Source organism: Phoenix dactylifera, chromosome 7 (assembly GCF_009389715.1).
Source record: "Phoenix dactylifera cultivar Barhee BC4 chromosome 7, palm_55x_up_171113_PBpolish2nd_filt_p, whole genome shotgun sequence".
Taxonomy (NCBI): Eukaryota; Viridiplantae; Streptophyta; class Magnoliopsida; order Arecales; family Arecaceae; genus Phoenix; species Phoenix dactylifera.
In genome coordinates, this window is record NC_052398.1 from 7,416,283 (window position 1) to 7,434,409 (window position 18,127).

Here is an 18,127-nt window from a genome sequence, read left to right on the forward strand (position 1 = left end):
GTCGATTTAATTAATTGTGAGAAAAGCTTTGTTTACAGGTAGCGGCCGGCCGCGCCACGGGGGCACTCCACCACCGCAGGAATGCTCTCCCGAGACGTACAATTTCTAGAGAGAGATCGCATCAGACGCACACAGCGTGGCACGACCGAACGGTGATCGTTCCACGCCATGCGCGTCTCATGCCACCCCTCCCTCCCCCTCTCTCTCTCTCTCTCTCTCTCTTCTTCGCCGAGCCAGGGAGAGAGTGGAGGTAAGAGGCCGCATGTATAGGCGGAAGAGACCCGTGAGAAATGGCGAAAATACCCTCCAAGATGGGATTGGATTCTGTTCCGCTGTGCAGTCGCCAGACGGTGGCGAGGTACTCCCAACTCGGTCCCTCCCCCCTCGCCGTCTGCGGTCGCTGTCTTATTTTTCTCTCGGAACGCGTTCCACCATCCTAGCCGTCCGTGGGGCATGATGAAACGATTTGACCGTCGGGGAGCATGATGTGGACAATACAGCACGTCGCCATTCCATTAGTTGGCGCCCAAGGGTACCGACGTGGCCTTCGGCTAATGGACCAGCTGCGCTGATCTTTGTTTTTTTAACCAATCACCGGCTGCCAGATAGGCAACTACTTGGCGAATGCACTAGGGACGGGGTGGCGGTGCTCAATGGTGTGACGCGGCTCGCCGGGTTGGTTTGGTCTACGCTCCGGTCATGGGCGGACGACAGGGACGTGGAGGCGCGGACGGAGAGGCATGGGCGAGCTCTTGTTGGATCATCCACTGGTCGCTTTGAGATTTGTTGAGACGGATGGAGGGCGGAAGCTGGAGGGCTTTGAGATATGTGCGGTGGGTGATCCAACGGTGAATTTGCGCGAAGGAAGGTGAATCCTTCTTTCTCGCGAAGGATACAACCTCGATCCGTAAGTTAGGGTGGGAATGGGAATGGAAATGGGAATGGGGATGGAGATGAGGGGGGAGCAGAAGGACAGTGGTCCCGTCACATGGGAAGAGCATGCAGGACCGAAAGCGACGGGCCTCACTCGTGACCACCGATCGGAATTGGCTGAAAAAGAATGGACAGGGAACAGCGAATTAGGTCGGTGAATCGCACACGACAGCCGACTGGGATTTCCTTGGGAGATGCCAGTTTACATCAATATCAGACATCTTAATTAATTTATCATAAAATTTTCAGCTTATTATCTTAATTAACTTAATTTCATAAAATTCAAACTATCAAACCAGATGATTATTTATATCTCGCAATCCCCACCTTAATATCAAACATAAATTCGATAGACGTTCGCCTTAAACATGCAGTCACTTGGCCAGGACACGAGAGAAAACCAGGAGAAAAGTGTTTTTTACAAGCACCAAGTTATATGTATGGTTCAATCAAATGTAAGAAGTCTCATGGGAATAGCTTTTGTTTCTGTCTTGTAATCAGTGGATTGCATTGATATAGATGAGTACGAGGTAAAGGTCAAGCACCAAAACTTTTTTTTTTTTTTTGTGCTGAAAACACCGAAGTTCAATTATGACCATATTCAAAGAGCACAAATTATTTCCTAGCCAAAAAGGAGCACAAATTATTAGCCAAACTAGAAAATAGAAAAGGAATCTAACCAAAATTGCGAAAAAAAACCTCATTAATATTATAAATAAGGGCTATGTACCTCATTTTAAGAAGTGTAGGAGGATCAATGAAAAAAAGAAGACTTAAAGCTCTACTTTCGAGATTCCTTCATCTTTTTCTAATTTTCTTTTGAGAGATTCGAGTTGAGCAAGTTGAAAAAAATCTTTCTTTTCACTGATTGAATCACATAGAGATAACAAGGTTAAGTTTTTTTTTAATATGTGCTCTCCACATTAATTCTTAAATCCAAATGCACCATTGCAAACTACTTATGCAGGCAGCCACAAAAAAAAGTTGAACCTAATACAAGCACCGACTTACATTGGAAAAAACAGCTAAGCTGCATTAGCATCAAACAGAAACATTACAAATAAAGTACAATACAATCCTTTTTCCTCCCTAACGACAATACAATCCCTCCTACCTCATCGTAGCTTTTTCAAGAAAGATCTAGATGGGTTAAAATACAAATTTACATAATTATGGGAGGATCCCTTCATAAATTTTCCGAAGGAGAAAATCTGGAAACAGAATAAGATAATGTCTGTTCATCAGCCCATTTACCTGGTCAATAGGCATACATTTCAGGAATTTAATTTGAGGAAGTAAACTTGGAAGAAAATGAGAAAGGAAATAGAAGAAACTTAAATGATGATCATTCATGAAATGAAAGGTTAATAGGGTTTACACTACCACTCACAGCATATGCATCTGAGTTGCACAGTGTTAAGAGGAATCTCTTTCTTGCTCACAGAATACTGCTCAAGAAACCCCTAGAAAAGTAGGAAAAAGATATTACATAAGCAGGATATATTCAAATTTTTAAAGTCTAGATCAAGGCCTGCAAAACCGGTACCGAGAACTGTACTAGTACATCACTGGTTTGGTACAATACAGTTCATGCGGTACAGTATGCATCTCGTGCCCAGACAAATTTCTTAATACTTTTTTCTCCCAGACATGGTACTACCCAAAACCAGATGGCATGGGCCGGTACTTGGTGGTATGGGTCGGCTTCGCTCAGTTTGGACCTGCATGGATCGGTTCAGCTCATATACCCAACCGAACGTTAACACCGTAGATACCATACCGGTATGGTATGGTACAATCGGTACAGGTCAATATAGCAGACCATGGTAATAGATACTCCAAATGTTCAGAAGATGGGATATGTCATACCAGAGTCCAGAAGTTGCTTTCTCTTTGTTTCTGCAATCATATCAAGAACAAAGCAATTTATACTATGTTTTCAAGCACCAAAGAGTACTCTAACATGGAAACAACTTACAATACAAATTACATCCGACCTATTAGCATGTCTTACCTTGGTTTTCCTAGGAAAGCATCATTAATTTCATCGCCTGTTGGTTTTTCTGGGAATGTAGCTATGATGACATATTTCTCCTTTCCAGATGGCTCATCGACCCTCTTGTACAGTTCGTAACGATGTGGGTAAGTCATCCTACAATCAAGAGTACAACAATGCTAGCATGAAACTGTTATAATTATGACATATATTGTTGAATTTAGATCTACTTGATCTGGTAATTTTTAGAAGCAAGAATTAAAGGAGAGGAGAGGGAGAATGCTCCATCAAACTTGTTTCTGATTACAATTTAACCGTTGCAAATCAAAAATGTTACAGGTGTCACAACAGATGGAGAAAGTAAGGAGATACAAGATGGCATCTTGTTTATGGATGCCTCAGATTGGACAAGGGGGAAATGAGATCCATATAGTCAACCCTTACATGATAACACAGGTTTCTTCATTATGTTTTATAACATGGTAGGCTGGATAAGTGACTTGAGTAAGCATATCAAATTGCTGATAAATGAGATATGGCCCCATGCCCACACAACAATAATTTTGACAGTGTACAGGACAATGCAATTTTAAGGAATTGAAGGTCCAACATAGTTAGTATGGTTATCAATATGAACATCTTACAAAAGTTTGCAATCCTTCATATAAATACACTGATATATATGCTAATATTCAGAAAGACGCCTTGGTGGATGCTACTTATAGATGATAAAGTGTTGGTTGATGAGAAAAGTAGATTAAATGCTAAATTTGTTTTTATGGATGAAAGCTTTAGGGAGGACAAAAGCTTAAAAATCAGTTGAACAAAGACAAAGTAAACAGAATGAAATTTTAGTGAAAACAGAGATGAAGATAGGTTCCTATTAAGACTGATAAGCAAGATTTACCACAAAGAGATAAGTTTCATTATTTAGGATTGCATAAATCCTAAACCCTAAACCCTAAACCTTGAGCCATTAACAAGGGAGAAAAGATGCAGCAGGCAAGCAGGCAAAAAAAAAAAAAGAAGCAAACAGAGAAGAAGCAGCAGCAGCAGCTACAAGCCAGCAAGGAGAAAAAAAGCAGCAACAAATAGCAAACAGGAGGAGGAGAACACCAGCAGGCAAAAATAACAAAAAAAGCAAAGAAGAAGAAGCAGCAGAGCAGGGAAGTGAAGCGGGAGGAGGGGGGTGAAGTTGGAGGAAAGGAGAAAAAGGAGGAAGAGGAGAAGAAGGAAAAATCAATTTAGATAGTTTGGGTATAGGCAATGAAGAACTGAGGAGCACTAGTAAGAAGAGCTACTCTAATTTTTATCGAAGGCGTAGAAGGAGGGGAAGGTCTAAAGTGACATAGGTGGAGATTGTAGAAAAAATATGGAAAAGCTTGAAATTACATCAAAGATGGCCACACATAGGAAGTCTTGGTGAATGAAGATGCAGTAGTTGGGATAAGGCTTGATTGGTTATGGTTACAGTGATAAATATGCTTGACTTTGAAAGAATTGGCAAACCTTATGTTCGATGATTACTCTTAATATTAGTTCTCCATTTATAACCCTTAGCGATGATGTATATATATTACATATTCTTCAATTTGCTTCATAGTTTACTCATATATTTCTATTATTTACTCTTTTGTTTCATTACTTTGGCTGTTGTCTAAAATCAGATGTAGAGGCATACTATTTCATTTTTTTCAGAACAACAAATTTGGTCATGGAAAAAATTATTCATTTTTTTAGATGTTTCATATGATGGAGAGGGTTACTGGATTTTTTTAAAAAAAAAAAATAAATATATCAGTATTTTTAAAAGTTTAAAAGTTTTAAGTCTAGCATCATCCATGTGTGAGTTAGAGATTGTTCGACTAATCATATCTGATCTAGCAAGCATCATCCATGTGTGAACTAAAACTTTATCCAATACAGAAGATTCAAAACATTTTTAATGAACTAACCTCAGAGCACCCATAATTGGGTATTGTGTGCCTGCATAATATAGAAGCCGAAAGGAGTAACAGTTTTCAAATGATGCAGCATACTCCAGTCTCTTGTCCCTTCCCATTGTCTTCAATGTTCAAGGTTCTGCTTAGTAAGTAAATTTGTGGATGGCAGCATATCTGAATCAACCAAAAGTAGATTGCATCATAGCACAGGAAAGGTCAAACTTACTTGCATTATGCCACTTGATCCCGGCAAATCCTGAAAGCATAAAATATCAGAGCATGAAGAAAAATTAGAAATATAGGCAACTGCATCACCTGTTTGATACAGTCCAAAACCATCTCAAGGAAACTATAACAGATTTGTTGAGCATGTGCACAGAGATACTCCTATTCAATTATAGGAAGCAGTTTACGTTGAAAAGTGGTACAGCGCACAGACATAGAACCAGATTTATGCATTACTCAAGGACATCTTCAATCTTAAAAACAGAATCATGCTACACCTTTCCTAAGCACTAAGCTGATGGAACAGCAACATAAAAAGGACTGCACATGTTTGTTTCCACTCAGAAGCATTTTTAGTCAGAAATAAATGAAATGATGATAACCATGTGGATGGAATGTAATGTGACTAGGAAGAAATACCTGCCCTGGTAAAAGACAGCATAGCAAGGTTATAAGCAAGGTTACAAAAACCAGTGGAACAACGGGGCATCCCTCCATCCCGAATGTTGGTATATGGCGCCTTCCCAAGCGTCGGTATGGGACAAGTCAGGAAATGGACATGATGATGGGCCATCCACTATCCCAAGTGTCCGGACATGGGGCATCCCGTTCCATAGAAAAACTAAGATGCATGGTTCACCGTACTGGTCCGAATCGGACGGTACGGAGCATACCGTACCATACCGGTTCGGTACCAGTATCTAGTATGGAAGACGTACCGACACTCGGTATATCAAAAAAATTTCGTACCGTACGGTACCGTACTGATGCAGTGCTAGTGTGGCTCCGGTTAAAGATCCAGTATCTAGACGGCGAATCTTGCTAAGACAGCCCTGTCCCATGGTATTTGAACCTTAATTTCAGGTAATAAAGGCTTGTGAACTAAGAAATGATCAAGATCTCCCAGCATATATACTTAAGAAAAATGTAAAAGCCATGCTTGAAAATAATTACATTAGCACAGTCTTCTAAGATGTAGAACATGTACCTAGAATAATATAACTATTTTCCCAATTAGAATTTAAAATTCTTCAAAAATTTCATAACAGGATCTTAGTTGTATCTTTAAAAGTCATTTTCATTTGATGTCAAGATCCTCTAAGTTACTGGCTTAAGTAGGTTTGACAGTAAAAGACAACAAGACTTGAAAGATAAGCGCAAACCATGTGTATACTACATGCTAAAATATTTTGTGCAAGATAAGTTGATGGATCCTATCTGCTTGGTGAAGACCTACTAAGAGAAAACCAAGAAAAACTGTAAACAACCTTTAGGCGAGGATTAACAAGGATAACAGGACGGTTACCAGCTGCATCTGTCATCGCTCTAAGATCCTGCACATCCAACTCCACGCTTAGTGAAAGAAAGCAAAATATTTTTTCAAACTATAGATATATGCAACATTTTTTTACAAGTTCCTCACATCAATTATACAGTTCCCAACAGCATTTTGGGGAGCCACTAGAATAAATATATCATCTTGTTCATCGACCTCTCTAGGACCTATGATATAACAGAGGATTTGTAAACCCAACTATTAATCATGTCTAACCAAAATAGGCATATAAAAATGGAAAAATAAAATACAGTAGACAACAGCATATCTAGATTCCAGCAGTTCATAGATTTCGCATGGTTAAACAGTAATGAATTATGGGCAAGAGAAACTCTGCACTGCTGCCATTATTACAGGCAGAGCCCAGAATTTGTAACGGGGGGCAACTGATGACTGAGGGATGTATCTCTATGTGTGTGAATCACAATTCAAAAATACTTCCTAAGTTTTTCTTACATAGTTCTCTTTCTATCTGACACGAACTTGACTCTAACAAAAATAAAACAGTAAATTGATAGCTGGCCCTCCATTGACCAGACATAACATTTAGTCCTTGTTGGCTGGGACTTTTAACACCTGCCCGAAGTTTTAAAGTTTGTTTAATTCCCGGTCCCTAATGGCTGTACGCACTAATTCTCCAACGCATACGTAGTTACGAATAACTATGTACACACAAATATGAGTGTGTGCAGCGACAATGTAACCGTGTATGTGGAGAATATAACTGTGTGCAAGAACTAGTAATAAGTATGTATAATACATGTGTAAGTGTGTGCTGGACTAAAAATTAAATGATAATGGTCAAGGGACCATGTGTTAAAGTCCAGTCAAAAGAAAGGATCAGGTATTAAGTTCCCCAAAATAAAAAGTCTAACGTAATTATGGTCATAATAAATGCAGTCGCAAATCAATTTACTCAAATAATGAAAAAAGAAAGAGACCAGCTTTCAATATCTCATCAAAACATAACAATAATAATTTATTCACCTCTACACTTATATCTTAAAAAAAGTAGAGAGAAAGCATCACTTTCTCACATCTGCATAGCTGAAAGCATGAGCTGTATTTAGTATATACATCTGAGCAGAAATGTAGAATCAGGAAGATAACATTGTTTAAAGTAATAACATCAACAAGAAAGGAGTCTGGAGCAATTTATTAAGAGCATCCAAAACTGGAATGCATAATATAGAAAGTTTTGACAAGACAACAACTGAACCTAATGAATTCCAGATTTAAGGTTTTAAATACTGGTGGGATGGTGGGGCATCCCACGGTCCTATATGTCGGCATAGGGCACAATCCCGAGTGTCGGTATACGGCACAGTCCCAAGTATTGGTTTAGGGCACGGTCCGCGTGTCGATGCTAAGTTGATGTTTGAAACTACTTCTGATTCAGGTTATGTGGTTTTGATATGGACTCAGTATTGCTGACAAAATTTTTGACAGCTTTTTTTGTAGAAATTACATAAAAAGATACATAGAGCAGAAGGATGGATAATTGGTGACGAAAAAGCAATAGATGAAACTTGGAAGTTGTTTCTCTAGGTGGTTTTGTAGACTCTCCGGAATTAAACAGAAGATGATTCAAAGGATGACATAAATGCAATAATAAGAAATTAAGAACGATAACCTTCTATGCATCAGATGGATTGCCGGTTTAGCATCGATTATGACTCTAACAAGAGAGAGAGAAAGAGAGAGAGTGCAGGGCTTGTGTGTGAGGCTGCTGGCTGGTCTATTTGTTGGCTATTGCTGAAGACGGTCTACATAACGTCCTTTCTGGTCCAGTTAATGCTGATTTCTTTGTAAATATGCTCCTTATATTTCTATTGTCACAGTTTTCCCTCCCTTGTGAGCCTTGGAAGTTACTTTATGTCCACTAACATCTGATAATTTATAATTTTATTACATGTATACTGCAGTGCATTAAAGAACAACTTCGTGAGGTGTAAGAAGAGGAGGATTATAATTGTAGAAAAAGGTGCAGCTGTGTAAGGTTTTCAATCACAGACCTATGGAGCCAATGTTAATAAAGGTGCCTTTAGCACCATGGTCGCCCCAATCCATAAATTCCAAAATTTTTCGGCTTCCAGCAAGCTGCAATGGCATACCAGCAAGTGCACCTTCCCCCATAGACCCTTGGATACAAACCTACTTAAAAAAAGGGAAAAAACTTCACCAATAATAATTCGCTCCCCATGATATTACACAAAAAAACCTCAGATGAAGAAAAGCTTGTATGCAGCAGAGATGATTTACCTTGACACGTTTTCCATCGTCAGCAAATGAAAGGGCGAGAGTTCGTACAAGTTCCATAAGGGTACCTATTCGGTAGACATCCTAAACATGACAGGAGCTGTAAGTTACTGCATAGGTTTGATATGAAGGGGGAAAAATGATCCCTTACCATTTCCGGGTTAAGTTCAGGAATGTTGATCTCCACCTGCGAATCTGGTAAATCAGTAAGACCTATGACCCCAACTTAGTTTTCAGAGAGAAAATACTGATTCAAGAAGTTCAGATATAGATTGAAAAAACAATGCAAGAAGATAACAAGCTTTCAGGTAAAGATGTATATAATGCTAAGGATCTTAATATATTTCATAAATTTGCTTAAGAAAAATACTTACAATTTGATGATGGGACTGCTATTAACAGTTTAAAATTAAAAAGAAGAATAAATTCAAGTTCTTGACCTTTAACCGGCTTCTTTTTCTTCTATGGCCTTCTGTGTAGCTTGTAGCACATCATAATAGAAATATTCCCTTATTTCCTTTGAGTGTGGAATATTATTCAATCGAGTAGGAATCCCTCGCCAATTATCCTGGGAAAGAATTTATAATACAAGATATATCGCAACTAGGTTGATATTTTAACATATGACAATATTTACTAATTATATTCAAACAGCAATCAGTAGATGTAAAGTAACAATTTGGTGCACACCTTGTTTGAAGTTGTCATTTTCAGATTGGTAACCAGTTTTCCTGGAAATAGATAAAGAGCAAAGAAAAATGAAGCATAAGAATTTTATACTTGTGTGGCGATAACAAGTGGTATGAACCTTTAAGTGCTTTCAGTACCAATCGAGTAAAAAATAATATATCATGAAAAAAGTTGCTAAATACTGACCTTTAATTTTGTCCAAGTTCTTGTTATTTACAGCATTATAAACCTGCTGTAATAGGGAGTCTATTTCTCCAAATACAAATTCTTTTGGGCGATTTCCATCTACCTATTTCCTTGAAAAATATTAAAATAAAAAGAACCATTCTTCAAATGCCTGTCAAAATAAATGTAACCCAGAGTATGCAATGACCTTTCTTAACAAGTCCAGATATGTTGGCAAGGTAGCTACAGCATTTCGTTTGTATGTCTCAAGACGTAATTTGACCTGGCCATATATAAGAAACAATAGTTAGACATGGCATTCTACATTCAGAAGGAAAAAATGTTAAATAAACTCTTGATGATGGATATACATTCATAAGCTAACCCATAAAAATTGCAATATAATGTTGGCAAAAGGACCTCATACGAATCCTGTCCCAGAATTGCAGAATGCAGATGCCTCATTATGATGATGTTACCAAGCTCAGCAGAAAAAGAAGAAATAAAAGGGAAAAAAAGACTCACTCTGTATTGCACAAAATCGATCTACAATGCTTGCAGAGTGTGGCAAATTCATTATTTTTAAGTGTAAACCATCTTCTTACGCCATTTTGAGTATTATCCATTAGTCAAGAGGTTTGAGTTACATCGACATATAATCATGAATTAAGTGCATGCCAGTCAATGACATAACATGCATACCTTCCTCACAAGATATAGGCAAGAAACAGGGTGTATGTACCATTATAACATGCTTACCAGTCTATCCATATCAGTCTGTACCAGTCGCATAGGCCAGTCTATCTGCATTAATCTGTACCAGTCGCACGGGCCAGCAAAGATTAATATGGAGTGACACAGACTCATTTTTCTTATTTATGAGCCCTGGAGTGAGGGAAGGCACATGAGCAGCAAAGCATGGCATGACATAATATGGTTTTGTACTGTTCTGGCCAGTGACCAGCAAGGGTGCAGAATGTGGTACTTACTATTATTGCATACAACAAGCCATCATATATAGAAGAGTAGAACTTGGAATAGATTTCCAGTATGAGTAATCTAAAGATTAATATGGGGTGACACTGACTCATTTTTCTTCATTATGAGCCCTGGAATGAGGGCAGACACATGACCGGCATAGCATGGCACGACACAATATAGTTTTGTACTGTGCTGGCCTGTAACCAGCAAGGGGGCAGCATGTAGTACTTACTATCATTGCATACAATGAGCCATCATTGTTATAGAAGAGTAGAACTTGGAGTAGATTTCCAACATGAGTGATCTTATGTCCAAATATCTACCCTTTTATGCAAACATGGAGTGAGCAGCCACTATGTCTCATAAAGTATAACTTATTCTGACAGGCAAATACTTCTCATAGTAATGTAGTGGAATTACATGGGTAACTAAGCCATGGAAGAACCATAACATCCATAATTCTACCACATAAAATTATGGTTGTTATCTTAATGAATATGTTTGCAATTTTAATATTGGTGTAGCTTTACAACCAGTATGCCCTGGATGCTTGTTTTATCAATGTGTTTAAAGACAATGAATAATTTTATAGTTCTGATTCATCTTCTCTCTCTGTTTATGGATGCATATAAACATGTAAGGAGCTTTATTTCATGTTTCAGCATTTTCTAAACCCAAATCCAATGAATCATTTGAAAGCCATTAGGAGTTAACAAAATTTAATATCTATTGTTCCTTCATGGCTGACCGGGGAGATTAGGTTTTATCTGATAGATCGATCAAGCTCATAAGATGAGCAGAAGCTGATTTGATGACAAGTCATGTAGGTATATTAATGCTTTTTCATTTTGGTTATTTTCCTTGTTGAATTGGCACCATGCATGGCACTTGCTCATGCAAATGGTCACAGGCTCACAGCTACATCAACAAATCTATAGAAGCACACAAAACATGTTTCCCATCTTTGTTATAAAGACAATAAAGTAAAACAAGAAGAAAAAAAGCATGAGAATAACAGAAAAAAGTTACCCTTTCCTGTGTATCATCAGAACGAGCTATAAGCCGTGCAGAAACTTCCTCTGTTTCTGGAGGAGAGTATTTAAGATGGTAAATTTTGCCAGTCACAGGATCCAGCCTTCTTCCAACACATCTGTCGATTAGAATTTCATCAGGAACCTGAATGTGAACAGATAAGATTTGTGAATAGTCAAATTAATCGGGTTCATGGGCCAAATTACCAGGTTGGATCAAGGTAGCATGAGTAAATCTAAATGCTTAGCTTTCAACGTGTAAAAATTATATGTACATTTATGCTTTTATAAATAGAAAAAAAAATGAAGGGCATCTATATTAAGAGAAACAAAATGCTTATCTTCTTTTTATGTTAATTGGCAATTCGAATTCTTTGAGAAGCAAATAAAGATAAGATACCAAGAGACCAGGAGTGTAGATCAACATTTAACAATGTTAATCAAGTAAGAGGATAGATTGCACCAACAAGTTTGAAGATATAACTGATTCTTTTGATGTATGCATGTAACAATTTATATGGTGGGTGGTGAGTAATCTGGGCATCCATTACAACCAAAAAATACCAAGATCTATATTATCTCTTTCAAGCTCGATGGTTTGCTTGGTTTGCACCAGCTACACATATCATCTTTTATAGCTGCTTGGATCATATCATGTGGCATATGATCTGCATCTCCATAGTGGTCAAATTACTTATATTGCATTTGTTGCGAAGTCAATTAGCTATCTAAGTAATCTGAACAAATACTTGCACCTTTACAAGCATGACAAACAACCACTCAACTTCCATCAGACACCTCTTCATTATGGCTTTCAATTAATCAATTAATTTGGCTCACATGTTCATGTCATGTAAATAAAAAAGTTGCGGGCTTGAGCCTTCTTTGTATCCAGCCAACTAGGACTAAAGTTGCCTAAAGACATTATATCTCCCAAAAAAGAAAGAAAAGAAAAGAAAAAAGAGCAACAATTCATCACCATCTAGATATGAACCACTATGTAGAGCTTTTACGTATAAAGGCATGTAAAGAGAGGCCAGATGAATCAAGATATCACATGTGGGAAACTCAATAGCAATGAAACAATCTCTTATATTTCTTCTTGGCACGGCCCCATTATGGGCCTGAACTTATGTTGTAGTTTCATGAAGAATATAGCACTAACATGATACAGAAAGGGTTCCAAGAAGAATCGTGGGGATAGAATTCTTACTTATATAAGCTAAGAGAAAAGGAAAGGACGAGATTCAATGTGGGAGCGTACATGGAAAGTTCCCAGTCATTCTCTAGCTAGCCAGGTGGTGCCTAGTAAAATTAACAAGAGGGCAACCACTTGTGAGTGATTCAGGCTCAAATACTGACTTATATTGCTGATCGCCAGTGATAGGTCTCATCCATCAGTTTAGCCTTGTAATTGCAGCCCAAATGCGCAATCACAATAATTTTATCCCAATCAGAAATATAGGCCCAATGATAGAAACAAAGCAAAAGGGGAAATGTACTAAGGTGTACCAATGGACCAAACTATTAATTGGTCCACTAGTGATATCCAACAGAAATTAAAAATGAACGGAAAGAAGAATATTTTGTTTTTTCCAATCGAGTATATTATATACAGCACCTTCATATATTTGAACAACCTTAACATGATAAAGAATCTATATTAAAACGTAAAGCAGATGAGCATACACCTGAAGGACAAAATCAGTATTGAAGCAGAAGACACAAGCTTTGAGACACATATGCACACAGTTATCTAGCATTAGCATGCTTTGATCATAGGAGCTCAAAGGACTGGTTTAATATAACAATGAAGAAGAATAGTGAATAAAAGAATTTAAATGGCATACATCTAGTACAATGTATATGTCTGGTCTTATTTTGATCCTTTCAAGACTCTGTGCTTGTGAAGGACTCCTGGGATACCCATCAAGAAGCCATCCTTTCTCTTTTACATCACGTTGTGATAGCCGTGATATCACCATCTAAGGGAAAGAAACTACTAATTAGAATAGTATTGGAACAGAAAAGGAAAAATATGCAGGATAATTGAAGTATAACATACATCTGTGATGATATCATCTGGAACAAGCATGCCATTGTCCATGTATTCTTTTGCTTTCTTTCCAATTTCTGTCCCTTGTGATACTTCAGCTCTTAGAAGATCTCCTGTTGATATGTGCACCAATCCATACTAGAAGGTACAAATCATAAATCATGTTAACCAAATTATACTTGAAGGCCAGAAACTATACATTTATGGAGCCTCATAATCATGAACGGAAAATCGAAAAGTGGCATCAGTATTGTCATCCCAGTACATTTTTACTGTAATCTAGCATATAATCGAGATATAGTAATTGCAAGTGAAAACAATAGTTATCCATAAGAAATATCCACCCACGACTTCAAGAACACAAACTCAAATAATGGAAATAATGAATTTCAGCTCCTTCCATGCATGTTGTACAATTTTATAGAAAAGTGAAGTGCAAGTCAAAAGGTTACATCCTTGTAATAAACATGGGATTTGACATGAAACTCTATTGTCCTCACATCCACTATATACCGATCACCGAAGTGAAGCCTAATGAATGTTTCTAACTTCGGAAAGCACTCTCCAATTGTGCCGGCATATGGTTCGCGCTTAGAGCTGTATTTAAAGAAAACCATTCATTCCTTAAGCTCCCTCTACTAGGATGTTCAGAAATTGAATACTTCTTCCCCTCATTTACTCCTATCTTTTTTCTCTCTATGCTTCTAATCCTCCATTATTTCAATGCTTCTTCTTCTTCTTTTCCTTTATACTCTCTTTCTTGCTGTTTTGACTATAATAAAAATAGAATATTCAGATATATCCAAATCTAGAGTTTATATTTTAGCTTATATCAAATTTCTTATTGACTCTAATGATAAGGGGCTGCATCTAGGCATCATGAGAGCAATGAGATCCTACACAATCATGGACAACAAGTGGAGAGAGTTCGCCAAGGGAATCAACAAAAAACTCAAGGCTGTTATGGAGGATATGAAAGAAAATGTGCAAGTTATAAGAGCAGCATGCTGTGTTCGAGATTCCAGATCCTTCATTGCCATCACCTTCTTCCAAGATCTTTACCCAACTTAGACATCAATAAGCCCTACACCCCATATCTTCTCCTTTCACTTTTAAGATGATAAAACATGCCTCATAAATTAGCAAACAGTATGTAAACGATCTAGTTGCGAGAGACCAGGATACTGAAAGGATAATACATGGATTGAAAGTGCCCAAGTGCCTTAAAAATTACAATGGCTTATAGTGGAAAGCAGATTAAAGTATTCTCTAATAAGGAAGTATAGAGAATTTTGTCCCGGCAAAAGTGGTGCAAAAGCTAAAATTTGAAGGTGCACTAACTACTAAAAGTAAATCCCCTTTAAGTTGCATAATTGCATCACCATGATAGTCTCATAGTAAAACAATAGTTCTTGATCCCTTTTACTATTGTATTATTCAAAGACTAAGTGACTTATGATGTTAATCAGAGTGCAGAATCAAGGCAACATATAGAGGTTTAGGCCAAACAAACCAGATATTTGCAATCACGGACATAAAGCATTTTGGCTTCACTCAAAAAACTTCCAATGCACATTCTATCTCCAGCAAAGAGATTAGTGGGAACCTAATCCTGAATAGGTGGAGCAGTTTGCGAAAGCAACAAAACTGTGAACAAGTTTAATGAAAGCAACTGATGCAATTGAATTTTTGAAAACTTAACAATGCAAAAAATTATATTTCAACTTCAATCTTTAGGTTTTTATATGAATTTTTCTAGCACTTCTCTCACTAACTTTTAGAGTGGGATTACTGCCTAGAACTCCTACTTTATTAGGTTTAGATTGAGTTAGAAAAGGTTCTGTATCATTGATTTTGTCTTTTTAAATGATTTCCATGTCTTTCCAAGTAGCCTTCCATGCAAATGCGAATAGTTCTATTTTTGTGAAGCTTTTTGCTGGGAAAGTGAGTGTTTATGTTGATTAGAAGTTCTATTTTGAGTTGAATTATGTTGAGTTCTTTGTCCATTGTAAGTAGGGGATCCTTTCTGTGATCAGGAATCAACATGTTAGTCTTGTTTGAGCATTGGTATACAAGGGTCCATGAGGAGTTATTTGCAGAATAAAGTAGATTCTTTTGAGAGGTTTTCTCTTTAATTTTTGTTGCCCTTCTATTACTCTGTACCTCATCATTTTGAACTATCATAACTCAAAAAAGAAGAATATTCACATTTGTCCAGATCTGAAATTTATTGGAGCATATATCCAATTTTGGTCTTAATGTTAAGTTGTTGGAACAGCTTACAATAAACCATACAGCTGATTCCATTACTCCCGAACCAAAATAGTTGCCAAAACAGGTATTTGTGCGATGATTTGCATTTACACCTTTAGAGTTTAGAGCATCACCCAACAGAAAGATAGCATCGTACATAAATACATGTAAATATCATAGGCCCTTAGCACTACACGAGGGTTGGGGAATTATGATTGCAAGACAAAAAAAATGAGCATATAGTGCCCCAACAACGCATCTCTCTAGATAGAGGGGACTCCAGTGCTTCTGTTCACTTGCCCCTTCTCTCAGCTTCATTCCCCCCTTCTGATGTCAGTGATCAAGAACCCCTAAGAATTCAAGCGTACAGGCAACACCAGTTCAACCAAAGATATATACTGCAAATGCAGGAGTTGAAGCTAGGGCCTTGTCTATGGGTGTGCGAGTGTAAGATCCCTCTCCGTGCATTTCCAAATCAACCCTGGTGGTAGACTCCTTACCATATCAATGTTCTTGTTCAAGAAAAATTTTTCCCTTTTTGCGCTCAACCCTCCAACCATAGGAGGCATGCCAAGTTTCCTGGCTGCTTTTTCTTCCCCCTGCAATGCTCTTTTATCCATTGTGAAACAAGGTTTAGCATCAAATCTCTCATTATCATGTCCAGCTGATCCCTCATGTTGGATTATGCTTCCGCGTTCAGTTTCTTGTTCTCTTTTACTGGGGAAAAATAGCTTCTTTTTCCAGTCTTACTCAAAAACGACGACGAAAATGGGGGAAAAAAAAAAAGGAAAGGAAATCTTTATGCATCACCTTCCTTTAAAAATTATCATATGATTCTTGACATTAACGTGCACAAGAAAACAGCATAAAGAGAAAAAGAAGGCACACAAGGGGATAAAAAGAACCCACCTTCTCGACGATCATCTGACACTGAGTGCCTTTCCCCGACGCAGGAGCCCCAGAGATCATCACCTTCAGCGGCTCCTGAGCCGAGCAATCCACCCTCAGCGCCTGCTAAACAAATTACAACAACATCAAGAAATCTCAAGAAGAGCTAAAAGAAATGGGCGAAACCTCCGGCAACTGACCTTAGGCTTAGGGTTTCTCTTCCAAGAAGTCCTGAATTCGACTCTAAGGGAGCGAGAGGAAGCCAGAGAGGAGGAGAGAGAAGAAGATGATGATGATGATAAGGGGGCGGAAGAGGAGAAGAGGAAAGCGGAAGGAGGGCGAATGGTAAGAGACGGCATGAGAGAGGCGTAGCGGCGGTTTCCGGGAGTTAACTGGGTCACGCCGGAGGTGGCCATTTTGGGAGGGAAGCGATAGCAGAGGCTTCTTTGGATGGAGGGGAACGAGGGACGGAAGGTGGAGTGCCCGCCGCTGATATATATATTTAGCAGAAATATGATAATCCGGGATTGTTGGTTTGTCTTCAAAGTCGGCAATTCGTTTGACGACTTTATGGGATTTCAACGCCCATGAAACACCAGGGGCTAATCCTTTTATTGCTGACTAATAATTAGGGACTGATAAATGATAAAAAAAAATCATTTAGGGAACTCTAGATAGTTTTCCAAAATATTTTGGACTCGAGGCCGTAAATGTTGTGGAAAAGTTATTTCTAAATATCCCTGGTTACCAGTGTCATATAAAATCAGCAGGATATATACATACGTACCTAATTTCTTTGGTTCTAATACTAGTTATTGGAAAGCCATGAAAAATTTAAGTACGAAGGAAGGCTTGGTATAAAAGTTCCAACCTAATTCAACCTAAAAATTTAAGCTATTCACTCTTAAATCCAATCATATGTATCACCCCATCCATCTTCTATTAATTATTTTATATAAAACTAACCTCATACGTGATCTTTAAAAAATTGATACTCGGCTCGAATAGAAGTCATCAGAGTTACCATGCATATCAAATAGGTAATTGACAAATGAAGCTTCCTTTTTTTTTTTTGATGGGTCGGGTGCTCAAACTACCCTCACATGAGCATAACTAACTATATCACTAACCAGGAGGCTACAAAAGGCAGGAGGAACTAAGAACTGCTAGGTCCATAGGAACTCTTCAGAATGCTAAGCAGCGAAGGAGGCGACCCAATCAGCAGCTTGGTTCACTTTTCAAAGGACGTGCCTAACCTGAATGATCCGACACTTCCGCATCATCCGACGCATATCGTACAATAGCGGATGCTCCACCTCTTTCCGTTTCTCCGACTGAAGGCGATTAATCAAAATAACGGAATCGCCCTCC

At 38.1% G+C, this 18,127-nt stretch overlaps 1 protein-coding gene across 1 annotated transcript; it reads right to left on the reverse strand.

Annotated features, from left to right (window-relative positions):
* Positions 1-1,917: 1,917 nt before the first annotated feature.
* Positions 1,918-17,241, reverse strand: LOC103706453 (probable adenylate kinase 5, chloroplastic). The gene is made up of 20 exons (XM_039128160.1): positions 16,957-17,241; positions 16,778-16,882; positions 13,625-13,753; positions 13,410-13,544; positions 11,558-11,704; positions 9,756-9,830; positions 9,569-9,671; positions 9,383-9,423; positions 9,140-9,260; positions 8,844-8,887; positions 8,696-8,776; positions 8,449-8,587; positions 6,521-6,600; positions 6,366-6,431; positions 5,099-5,128; positions 4,885-4,994; positions 2,948-3,085; positions 2,803-2,832; positions 2,324-2,654; positions 1,918-2,187 (listed from the first exon to the last, which is right to left on the reverse strand). The coding sequence occupies exons 1-19, from the start codon at positions 17,170-17,172 to the stop codon at positions 2,522-2,524; spliced, it is 1,923 nt and encodes a 640-aa protein (XP_038984088.1). The 5' UTR covers positions 17,173-17,241; the 3' UTR covers positions 1,918-2,187; positions 2,324-2,521.
* Positions 17,242-18,127: the final 886 nt, after the last annotated feature.

Bases quoted from the DNA above. Each gene is read 5' to 3' on its own strand.
- LOC103706453 (XM_039128160.1), bottom strand. From the start codon at position 17,172: ATGGCCACCTCCGGCGTGACCCAGTTAACTCCCGGAAACCGCCGCTAC. The intron at 11,705-13,409 runs GTATGCCATTTA...GTTCACATTCAG, and splicing joins ACATATACATTGTACTAGAT to GTTCCTGATGAAATTCTAAT. The intron at 9,831-11,557 runs GTAACTTTTTTC...ATATATGGCCAG, and splicing joins CTGATGATACACAGGAAAGG to GTCAAATTACGTCTTGAGAC.